Source organism: Dromaius novaehollandiae, chromosome 1 (assembly GCF_036370855.1).
Source record: "Dromaius novaehollandiae isolate bDroNov1 chromosome 1, bDroNov1.hap1, whole genome shotgun sequence".
Taxonomy (NCBI): Eukaryota; Metazoa; Chordata; class Aves; order Casuariiformes; family Dromaiidae; genus Dromaius; species Dromaius novaehollandiae.
The window spans coordinates 73,393,986-73,406,706 of record NC_088098.1 but is presented as its reverse complement, the minus strand read 5'-3'; the positions used below and the strand labels follow the sequence as shown (position 1 = coordinate 73,406,706).

At 37.2% G+C, this 12,721-nt stretch overlaps 1 protein-coding gene across 1 annotated transcript in view; it reads left to right on the top strand.

The window, feature by feature from the left end:
* EFCAB6 (EF-hand calcium binding domain 6) overlaps positions 1–12,721 on the top strand; it is a 110,639-nt gene that overhangs the window by 38,376 nt on the left and 59,542 nt on the right. The window contains exons 12-15 of the mRNA XM_064513415.1: positions 2,042–2,060; positions 5,712–5,882; positions 8,332–8,492; positions 12,259–12,426. Coding sequence (XP_064369485.1) covers positions 2,042–2,060; positions 5,712–5,882; positions 8,332–8,492; positions 12,259–12,426 — 519 coding nt within the window. The remainder of the gene's footprint in view (positions 1–2,041; positions 2,061–5,711; positions 5,883–8,331; positions 8,493–12,258; positions 12,427–12,721) is intronic.

The following is a 12,721-nucleotide window of genomic DNA, read 5'->3' as shown; positions in this document are numbered from 1 at the left end:
ATAGAGAGAGAGAGAGAAAGAATCCTGTTTACTCTCTTAATATGCACACACACATGCGTACACATGCGTGGGCACACACACACGTCTACATATACATATGTATGCATAAGAAAATGTATAGCACAGGGCTGAAAATTAACCCCTGCAAGACCTCATTGGAAATAGGCCTACCTGAGGATGGATTATTACCTACAATTCCATTTGAAGGTTTCTGTCATTTGGTTTCTCTATCACATCTGTTTGATAGCTGCTCTTTGCATATGTAGAGTTGTCATGTCTTAAAATGGCATGCCACAAGGCTTAAGCAAGGTGTGCAGTCGCCTGTGGCAGCAGACTGCTCCAGGACAGCAGCTCTGGCAGGGTGCCAGCATCTGCCTTGCCTCTGTCAGGGTTCTGGCCAGCTGTATTGGCTGCCACCACCAAGGGAGAGGGATCCAGATGTGTGAGATGGGGGCTGTTGCTGTCCCTATGTTGCCTAGTGCTATTGGTTATCTCAGCGCTGGACATTATGATGTCCTGATTTTGCCGGGGTTCATCTCCAAACCTGCTTCTGCATTCCTTCCCTCCGCACTCTTCCTCCTGCTCAGGGCTACCCGTCTCTGGGCCCAAGTGGATCTCCTCCTATCCTTGCCTACTGCAGTCTCTTGGGAAGTGTGGTAGCTCCCAGAGATGCTGATTTCCTTATCAGTAAGATGAAATGTGATACCTACTGGCTTTGACACTTAATGCTGAAAGAACGCTGTGGAAAATTTTTGGTGTCATGTGAACATCAGAGGAATAGTCTTCCTGGATTGCGAATTTCCTTTACACAGTGAGATCCATATAGTATCATTTAGCAAATGACTTTTCTCCCGCTCAGCCACTCTATGCAATGGCTCAACAGAGCAGTGATCTCACCCGTGATCTGATCATTTAATGTCTGACTGTGTGCAAATTTGAAACATTCCTAAATATTTATATAGCTGTTTGAGAGGGTTTTCAGCTATTACAAAAAATACATAAACCAAGTAAAGCAATTTCCCAGTGTCATAGACTTAACAAAGTAAGTTTCTTGCTCTTCTTATTTCAGGAGACAGAAATAGATTTGAACTTAAACTTCTTCTGTTCCAGGAGTTAAAGTAAATTTATGTTCTTATCTAAAAGGTTTTAATAGGATTATGTCGCAGGCTTGTGATTTTTTCCTCACGTCACTGCCCTGCCCGCCAGCAACTGTCTGCTAGCTTTTTCTTCCAACTGATTTTTGTCTGAATCATTCTTGATTTGTTGGAGTCTAAAATGGTACTAGTCCCTACCTGTTAATCCATATTTTGAAAACTAAGTCTTAACCTAAAACCAGTGCTTTCTACTCTGCAGTCTAGATGTGTAATGTACCCTGATACTCTAGTTACTAATTTGACTCTAAAATGTTAAGTCAGATCGATATTTTATGAAAGGGTAAGTGAAGTACCCTTTGATGTTCTTTTGTGAGTCTCACAATATTTTGCGATTTACTGTAAAAATGAGTTCCTTGAAAAAAATTTGTTACATGAATATTTCAATTTCAAGGAATTAATACTAATACAAACTCTTTAGCCCCCCCCCCGCCAAATGTTTTTAAAAAAGGTTTCCCATGAAGTCTGAAACACAGAAACAAAAAAAGCATTAAAAATAGTTTGGGTAGGCAATACTGAGTATACATATTGGACTTCTTAGGCATTAGTTGTGTTTATTTTATTGATTTTAATAATTATTATTGCCATATATTATTATTTTTATACATTCCACTATGTGGAGTGCATTTGCAAATGAAAGGGCAACTCATCGAGTCTGCTGGGGGGGTTTTAAATGAATGTTTGCCTTGTTGGGTAGTTCTTGTTCTTCATTATATGTGGTGTCCCAGTCACCTGAAGCACTGGCATTTGTTTTTATTCTAGTCTCTTTTTAAAAAAGGAGTATATTTTTCGTATCAAGGCAAGGAACTCAAGTAATATTGGAAAGTCTCCTAACTGAAGTCCTTAAATACATGAAATTCGTAAGACAGACTAACCTGTTTTCTGTCCAGTGCTGAAACCTGGCATCAGGTAAACTCTAATGTTCCCACAGTTGTAAAAGATTTAAAGGCACATAGTTACTAGTTCTGGTATTATACCTTAGCAATACAGAATGTGAATATCTATTTAATATTATATGCTGCAGGAGTCCAATTGATTGTGACTGACATTTAAGTTAAAGATAGTCATAAATATTTGCAGGATAAGACTACACTTTCATTTGAGATGAGTAGTTTGAAAAAGAAGGGAGATTTCATAAATGTGTATGTCCAAATACATTGCTTTGCAATGAATACATATACTCCTGAGTGCACACAGAAATTCTAGACAAGGTAAATCTGTTTTGCTGAAAGGATAAAATGAGTATGAAGGTAAAGTTAATTAGAATCAGAACTATGGAGTAATTATTATAGGGTAATATTATATAATATAAACAGAAAGTGCCATCAAGTGTTTGTCAAAGTTTTGTGTTTGCAGTCTGTCGTCTGACAGGTAGATAGTAACGTATGTGTGACACTGACACACCATTGAGCATACAGTTGCATAGTTCACTGTTTTCGAAAGTGTCTTCATCTGATTTTTTTATAGAGTTTGGATTCCCTTTTCATCTCTAGTGCTGGAATATGAACTTTTAATAAAGAACTGTCTATCCTTACCAGTTCTGTAGCCTTCATGATGTATTGAACTCTGGTAAAATGCCTCCCTGTCATTTCTGATGGAATATCATGATATATATATGTTCCATACACTGGATTGTGTGGTTGTGCCTTTAGTGGACAGATGGAATTTTTTATTACTTTGATTTGCTACATATTGCACTTCTGAAATTGTAGAGTCTATATTTCCGAATTGAATGAGCAAATAATAGACTAAAAAAATTAAAGCTTTCAGTCTGGTTGACACAAGGAAAATGAGCACTGGGCATATCCTTAGAAGTACTATTGGCATTTTTTTGTTGGATGGCTTTATATAGATGATATATCACAATTCCTTTCTAAGATAATTACATAAAAACTGTTCTCTTTAGCTCTGCAGTATTTTATTTATGTACATATATATATGACCACAAAACGAAAGAATTCACCTAGCAATTTATAAGAAAAGAAATCAGTTTCATACAGTGCGGTAGATAATAATAACACCTACAGCATTCAGGCCATGATTCAGCAAGGCACTTTACTGCATGATTGTAAGTGGTTTACTGGACTGGCGCATTACTGAATGAAATTGTTAACAAAGACCGAGGTATTTGAGATGGTGGAAAGGAAAGACAGGCTGAAGACAGAACCACTTCATCCCTAACATCTGGAGTCTCTCACACTGAAAAGAATATATGTAAGAATGGTCTATATTTATACAAAACATCATGATTTTTTGTTGGAATAAATTGGTGCAACCCTATTGACATCGCTTATGCTGGACTGACTTGTATCAGGTAATGACAGCGGCAATAAAATTAAACCATTTTAAACAAATAAAATTAAATTTGCAAGGTGCCCAAATAAGCAAATGCAATCTACTTAAAAAAGCCTGATATAGTATACCTTCTCTTACCTGTATTATCTAAGCTTTGAACAAAATGTGATTTACTTTCATTGTAACAGATATTTCATCTTCATAGGTAAGACATAATTGTGTACGTTTGTTTCTTGTGATGTACAAGCTATCTTTGTAGCTTCAGTACCAGATTCCCTAACTTATTTACTGAGAGAGGGAGGTATATTATCAAGTTTTGTTTCCATATGATTTAATGCAGTGACAACAGTCTCTAAAGAAAATTCAAATACCAGACAGTAGTTTCACAAGACCATTATCTTTTGATTGCGGAACTTTAAAGTATTTCCCAGACCAGCTGATGAAGTAAATAATTGTTCATCCTCTATATTATTACTGCCACCCTGGATCTCTATGGGGGACTAAAGGGAAACAGAATTTTCTTAGGGTGAATTTTATGAAGAGAAAGATATTTGTCTAGTGCTTAGCCAGGAACTGAATCACTGGAGGAACTATTTACTCCTAATTTTTCTTTTATTGTTCCAAAGCCTTTATTCCACTTTTTCTTCTTCTTTCCCCCTATTATCCTTCCTCAGGTTTCTTTAGAGAAAATAAAGAAATAATTAAAAAAAATAAAAGTCCAAGAACAAATAGGAAATTATAAAATCCAATAGACAGTCATAAAAAAGAGTTGGTACAAACACATATTTAAAACTCTCCCACATAAATTACGGATATTACTTGCCATGGGAACTGAGAGAAAAGCTATGCCTTAAGTGCAGCAACATAAAAATACCCTGATTTTGTTTCATGAATACATCCATTGCCAATAGCTTACAGCCTAAATGAGTACCCATTGGCATGACAGTGTGATAGGGCATCAGGCCCTAGATACAGATTCCCTTTGAAAGCTGATTCACCCTTGATAGCCAGCTCAAGAGTGCGAAGAGACCCAAGCTAGCAGCATAACAGATGCACACCAAGATGCAAAGAAAACATGTTTAAAAGAAAGGGAAAGTCCTAGGACAGTCAGTCTCATATGTTCTTGATGAATGCACCAACAGTTAGAATTTCTCAAGACTCACTATGTTCTTATCATCGAACCTTTAACTGAAAGTTCTGTCATGTCCCAAGTATTTGCAGAGTATTTACTCTGGCCTTATGAACCATCATGACTGTGCACCACAGCTGAAAACTGCAGCACTCGAAACGTTTCCTGTTGTTCTGGAGCTAATCATGAAGAAAATGCTGGCATACATTAATGCGTATCGAGCACTGATAAACACAGGTTCAGGTGCCATTTATGGACATGCTGAGAACAATATTAAGATATACCTGCAGACATCACTTAATGGACTTACATGTTCTTCATTAAAGCAATGGATGGGGTATGTGGTAGCAGCAACTTAATGCCTGGTTAAAAAGCAACTTCTACTTTTTAATTTCACAAATCATCTAGTGATGCACAAAGAGTAATAAATTAATAGAGCTGGGGAACAAAAACTTTTGTCCACCTTCAGAAATAGTCTAACACAGGCGTATGTAGCACAGACTCCTTATATTGCCTCATTGAAGTATCACCAACTTGACTGCACTAAAAGTATTCAGTTAATTCATTGTTTACTGTGATACAGGGAAAGGGAGCTGGCAATAGAATTCCAAATAATAAAGGATTTGTGTATAGTATCGTCCCTGGACAAAGCTGGCATCCATACAGCAGAGCTGGCTTTTCTGGAAGCAGAGGCAGAAAAAGAGACACCTGAGTTGACTCCACTCTGTCCCAGCAACCTTTTTCAGTCATACACAATTTTGTGTGAACAGAGCAACTAAGGAATGAAATGTGGGTGATAAGCTGACCTGAATGTGAGCTGGTCTGTTTAAAGCCAGTTCACATATCCATTCACCTGTGGTACAGTTTACCAGCAAACTACATAATCTATCCCAAAGTCGTTGTAGTTTCATTTCCATGGTTTTAGTCTTCCATCCAGTAAGTGCTCCAGTTGTATATTCACTGGGAACTGGAGCAGAAGTACTAGATTCAAAGTATGCAGGCTACTGGAAAAGCTACATTGCTATCAGTTGTTGTAGGTCAGGATGATCTAGAGATGTAGGATAGCATGTTAGAATCAAACTTGCTGTAGTTAATTTGTTCGCTCTTTTTTATGCATGCTTTATTTTTTTTCTTAGGGACGAGATAGAAAGATCACAAGAGATGAGCTTCATCGCGTTTTACATTACCTCTTACTTCAAATAAAAAATAAAGATTTCCAGGAGCTAATCCAGATAATTGATCCAGAACAGACTAGATACCTTGACTATCATAAATTTTTAGACTTGGTTGAAGAAAAAGAATCTCTAGTAAGTGTTTCTTTTTAATTCTTTAAGGTTAGCCTATTTTATAATGGCTGCAACAGAGTGCAAGAATATATTTTAGTAAAATGATATGCTCTGCGTAGAATCTGCATCTAAGTTAGTATGTTCACATACATTCCAGCAACATAAATCTTCATAATTGCCACTTCTAGACTCTTTTCTTCTGAAGCATCAATTGGAAAGTAATCTCATGGTTATTGGAGATTTTGAAAACTCCCCCAGAATCACTGGCTTGCTTACATGTGTACAGCAGATGAGGGGCAGTAGTAGTACTTCATAGCTTTTGGGTGTCAAATTTGTTTGACTGATATTTTGTAAAACAGCTGTTTCTTGTTTCACCTGTATTCTTTATAATAATACGTTGGTTCAAAATAGATGCTGTATGCTACATAGAGTTTGCATATTTTCCTGGGTACAGCTTTGACCCGTTCTCAGTTTGTAGTCTTCTTTTAATATCTTCCTCTAGAACTATTCACCACATGTACAGATAGGTTATATGCTGGATCCTGCAGTCAAAACTTCTGTTTAGTATGTCGGTTTCCTTAGACAGAGATAATATTGTCAATACTTTTTTGCTTACTGAATTTTACTAAGAAATAACTTAAGCTACCATTTGCATATCTGCTTCCTAGTATTAAGAATCTGTTCATAATTTTCTATATCAAATCTCTTTTATGTTTGCATGAATATGTCAACTGACTAATTCCATGTTTAGCTTTTGTCTTAGCTAGTCTGGTTAATGTTTTTGAGAGATATCAAAGGAGTACAGCAGTGTCAAGAGAGATACTAGATGCACAAAAAGAAGGTCCCATTGAACAGTCCTGAATAGTGTGCATTGCTTTGAAATACTTTGATGTTACTAACTGAAATAGGCTGCATTCCTTTCTGATGGCTCAAACAATAGCTGCATTTGATGCAGCAGCCCGAGTCTCTTCTAGCTGTTTTTGAGTAGAATAATGGTCTGGGTGAAATTCTGGGACAAACTTTAGTAGTTGTAAAATTGACATGTTGGGGAAAGCATAAATACAGACAATACCTATGTAGGCAACTGATAGGCACACTAAGTTGGACTTAAATAGAGCTGGTTAGGCTCTTTATTAGAGATTGTCACAGAAAACTGACCATTCTTGTCATTTTAAATAAGCATCCTAAATGACGTAAATGATAGCATGAGGGAATACAGGTAAAGGAAATGCTAAACCTCATAGATCATGGTCACCATGGGATGAAATACCACCAGGGATAAGACAGTAACTGTGTGACATGAGCCTGGCAGTTGTGATTTCACACTTGGAGAGTGATTCTGCTCTAAGGAGTAGGTTAGTTCTGGAGTCTGTGGCTAGTTTGCAGCCATCTCTGGATAGGAAGCAGCTGCAAGGTAGCCTGAGTGTCCAGGAATCCTTTCCATTGGTGTTCTGAGTAGTGATGCCAGCTCCATCAACATGGCTCATCCTCTAGAAGAGGCAGATTATAGGTTCTGCAAATAAAAGAGGACTTTTTTTTTTCCAAGAATTCTCTGCATTTTTATTATTCCTTTGGGGAATGATTCAGTCAGAGGAGATCTAAAAGCAGGAATGGGCAGAACCAGAACCTGTAAACAGTCTGGGCCCCCAGCCAGATAAGACAGCTAAAATGACACAAACCTCCACCTCCTTCTTCTCACCAGAGATCCGGCATAGTGCAGTGCTCAGTCAGATCTGCAGTTATGCTGAGATTCTCTGTCAAATTGAGATTCTGTGTTTGTTTCTTCTCAGACACTCCTGTTTTCAATGTACTTAATTTACAAGTGAAAAGACACTTTTATTCTAACTGCTAATGCTACAGACAGATCCTGAAGCAGGTTCAGTAAGCCAAATTTTGTCATTATTATCCCCTGTGCAAGTCTATTGTCTTCAAATTATGCCCTGAGTAAGATGAGTGCCATTTGCAATTCCTTCAGTCCTAGTGAATTTTGTTTTACAGGGCTGAGGGGAGAAACACAGTAAAAACACTGCATTGTTATCAGCTGGTAGACATGACTCTAGAGTCACTTAAAGGAGCAGATCTATGAAGTGAGTTATACTTTTTCTTACACAATCACTTTTCAGTCAGTTTTCAGAACAAATATTTTCAAAGGTAGATGTTGGGAAGTGAATGTCCTGCCTGATGTTGTATCTTGCTTTGAAATCAGTAAGCTAAAATTGTTTTAATTGAATATAACTTTGTTTTAAATTAGATGGATCATAAATGGCTTAATGGAACAAACCAAATTAAGACGACTGCTTCTGTTATTGTAGCTTGGAATACCATATGTAATAACATGGTCCATTTTCAGTGGGTGTTGATCTTCTAACACTGTTTGTCATTTTAGTACATTTTTATCATGTGGTCGTGCTATCATAGTTTAACCTCAAGGATTCCCTACCCCTCCCTTACTAATTCATTCAATTGTTAGGTGGCGGAGATCCTTTCAGATAAAATTACAGAAAACTGGAAAGATTTTCATAAGACTCTGCAGTCCTATGATCCTAAATGTACTGGCACTATTAGCAGAAGTCATCTAAGGAAAGTTCTACAGATGTGTTGTCCCTCTTTGTCAGATCAACAATTTATGAAGTAAGTTGATGATGTTTGAATTGTAACAGATTTCATGTAATTTCTTTTCTTACTGTATCTTTCTTCCTGTCTTTCAATGTGATAGCTGTAGCTGAAGTACTTAGGATTTCAGTTTGCCTTAAGCTTATAGAAAAGAAAAAGCCAATGGAAGAGATGCTTCATTCCGTATGTGATCAGCTTATGGTAAATCCCTTATTTATTTCCATGAAAATTCCGTATTGGAAACTCTTGTGAGTTTGGCATAATTTCACCATTTCAAAGGGAAGACAAGCCTTTTCTACAAAGGAACAATTGGTGTAGTGGAGATCCAAGCCATTATCAAAAATTATTTAGTATTTCCAAACAGAATGTAATAAAAATTTGATTAAATTAATGTTGTGCCTTTCCTCAGTAGATTATTGCTATAATGAACAAGGAGATGAATTTTAACATTGTCAACATGAAATCTCATTTTGAGTATCAGCAGAGACTCCAAATTGGGGCGCATACAGTCAAAATATCTATGTCCAAAGAGGAGGGAACTGTATTAGGCATTTTATTGCAATAACAATTCAGTTAGGTTATAATCGGGTCTAATCTGCTCTCCCACGGCCTCTAGCTTTCTCTGCTTACACTCAGTGACTTTCAGAAAGATGTGGAATTCTTTCCTACCTTTGAAAACATAATAGGAAAATCAAAGAAATCAGTTCCAGTCTGACCCTTACAACCCAGTGTCCTGCTGATCATTGTGAGTGAGGAGCAAACAAAACAGCATCAATCGGAAATGGCTTTTGGAAAATAATCTTTGATCCTGAAATATGAATGAGCATGAGCGTGATCAGTAAAACCAATTCCAGTGTATGCATTTTCCTTTCTGTAAATGTCTTAGAGAAAACTTTGGGTGCTATACATTGGGTTCATAAAAGTCATGCTCCCAGTATGGTGTGTTATAACTATATGCTTTTATCATCTGTCAGTTTTATAGCTCTGTGTTGTATACTGTATAATCACTGGTCATTGATCATGAACAGGTAATTATCCTTTGAATTACCTGCGACTCAGCAGTTATACAATTTTCTAAATAGTTTCTACCATTATTTGTGTCAATGAAAGATCTCTACTGTAAGAGGAGTCAGGAGTTACAGCCACTTTGAATTGTAAAGTGGCCTTTACTTGAAATTCTAACCATTCACTATAAGAAAAATGATGCAGAAGGCGGCAATGAAAGGCATTTTTTTAGGGTTTAATTCATTCATCATTGTGGTCAATGGGTATTTTGCCTTTGTTTTAAAAGGATGCAAGATGATCCCTGTGAGGTCAACCTAGCAAAGTCTGGCAACTAAGGTTGTGTTCTAGCAGAGCACTGGAAGAAGTGTGTATAATGCTTTTAGGATTCCTATTATGGTGAATATTGAGCACATCCTCATATGTGCATTGTCTAACTGCAGCATTGCTGAACAATGCAGCAATCTGTGTTTCACAAAGCAAGACATGTTTTGCTGTAGATGGGATGAGTTTTTAATCTTCTGATAAGAGCAGCATCTTAAATATATGTCTAAAAGATAAGGTTTGAATTCCATTGTCAAAGACATTCAGGGACATCAATTGCTATATAATCTTGTATTGACCATGTTCAGTCCATGAAAACAGTCTCATTCACGCTGTATTATTAATTCTTCTCTAGTAAACATTTCTAAAAAACCCCTGCTTTTAGCAATATCATGTATCAGGGCCATGTTCCAGAAAGCAGATGACCACATTGAGGAATAAATTTAATTCTTGTAATAAGATGAGGATTTATACTGAGCAATGCAATAAAATGGTCTACTTGATTGGAAAAATGTTTGATATTAAAATAAATGAGTAAAAATTAGCTAATTAAATTAGAATGGCTCATCCACAGCTGAAGAGATATTTTGAAAAATCTACTTGATGCTAATCTGTTTTTAAAGTTGTCATTCAGTGATTTAGTCTGACTCCTTAAAACTATGTTATTACTCACATCTTTTTTATCAATCTATACTTCTTTTTTCAAACATGGTACTAATTTTTATGTTAAACCTTGTTTAAAACTACCCTAGGAAAATATTGTGGATTATGCAGAGAAACAGTGGATGGCAGTGTTCGTTCACTGCTCTAAAGTGGTAAGAGATGCCACGTTTAAAATGCTGTCTTTTAAAATAAGAAGTAAAGAGGATGTAACTGACTCTTTTAAATGCACACATACTGGGTTAAGACTACCACATCTGTGGTGGGAATGTCATAATGAGACTGGAGATTTAACATGGGTGCTTTAAGGGATGCAGGGTTTTGGAGCAAAAGGTGACAAAGTGACTGAATTACATTCTGAATTCCAGTGGTTCAGCTACATCAGTCTTATTTATTTAAAATGATACTTTTGCTTTGGGGGGCTTCTACTATAATTGGACTTTTGCATTGATGTGACTCATCCTGAGGCACTTGAGGACAATACTGCTGTCGCTGCAGCAGAATAACTGGCATGCTTGTCCCAGATGGCTTCCCGTGAGATGACATTCAGATTGGAGAAAAGAGGGAACACTTTTTAAGGGCATTTGGAAGCCTTTTATGGATTATACTCACAAAGCAGATGTTGCTCTATGGTGTTCACAGACATTTTCTGTGTGAAGGCTACACTTGTTTTAACTGAGCAGGGCTTAGCAAACACTAGAAAATGGAGATTCTTTCCTCTCCTTCTCATCCCTCTGACACTTCTGCTCCTGCAGTGTGTATGTTATGGATTAGACTTCTCAAAAGAAATAAATGGAAGTGTATATTTATTTATTTATGTATTTCAGAAAGAAGGCATTGGGGCACTTGATACATTAAGTTCCAAGTGTTTTTTTTAAGGTATTTTTGGTGGCAGTCTGAATAGGGCTGGCACTTGGGTAAGCTGAGTGTAGAAAATGCTCTGCTTCCGCAGTACAAGTACAGGAGCCTTCTACTTTTGTCCAGGAATGACCAAAAGCTTTATGAACATGAATGAAATCTTGGAAGACTAAACAGCTCAGTGAAGCAGTGACACAGTGATGACAAGGGCTCTGATTCATGAGCTCTGCTAATTTATACAGGAATGATTTAAAGGGGTAATTTAACAGCTCCAGAAAGCTACCCACCCAACCTCTCCGCTGGAAGTTACCTTCAGTGTAACAGAGGGGGCTGTACAGACAGCGTGTCTGCTCCTGGGCTGCTAGGGTTCACAGCCAGGAGTATTAATTTAAGTTGCTAGTGATTTCATTTTACATTTATATGCCAGATTGCAAGTTGTGGTAAACAGGGGCTTTCATTCATGATTTCTGTCAGGTTTAGTTGTGCAGTGGCTGTGTTCTTAGCTACTTCTTTCACCGCTTCAGCCAAATTTGACAAGCCAGTGTCAGGTGAGACAAATCTCTTCCAATTGTCCACCATTTAATCCAAGTGTTAATGATGCTGAGTATTCACTAAGGCTAACTCTAGGCAGGAGAGGCTTGTCTCCTTAGGCTCCTTCTAGAGTCAGTGGAGGTCCTCCAGATAATCATCCAGCGTTTAAGTTCCTGACTTCTCTGTAGGCTACAGGAGTAGTCTAGGAAAGCTAGTTCCTGATTTCTCGGTAGGCTACAGAAGTGGTCTAGGAAGGCTAGTTTCCAAAGCCTAAGGACAGCCTTCTGAATGATGTCCTTAACTGTATATGGAAAGCAAATGTGTTGCTTTGATCATCTTTGTCTTAAGACATTTGTATTATGCATTGTTCCCAATCTCCCAAATTATTTTAAATTCTTATTTTATCCAGGTTATGCTATAAATATCAGGATAAATCTTCTGGTGGTATCTTTTACAACATGCTTTTGGATAGCTTAAAGGTTGCTGTTCCTCCTGATGACTTAAATGGTATCAGCTCACATATATCAAAGGGAAGCAAACAAAGAGAAGAAAAAAGGCAAAGAGATCTTTCAAAAAGGTATGCTATTAATACAGTTTTCTGTTTAATATAAAGAAAAAATACATATGGAAAAGATACTTGCAGAAAGACTGAGAATACATGCTGTTTGTCTAATGGTAAGTACTGTCCTAGGCTGATCTCTCATTTCACAGAGATACATTCAAAATTGTACAACACTCAAAGCATTGCATCAGGAGAGCAAACATGTATGGATCATTCATCAAAGACTCTCAGGTTCAAGCAAAAATGGTTGAGCTCACTTTACAGGGTCCACAAGGACTGTATCTCACTGCATCATTCTACAGTTGGAGTT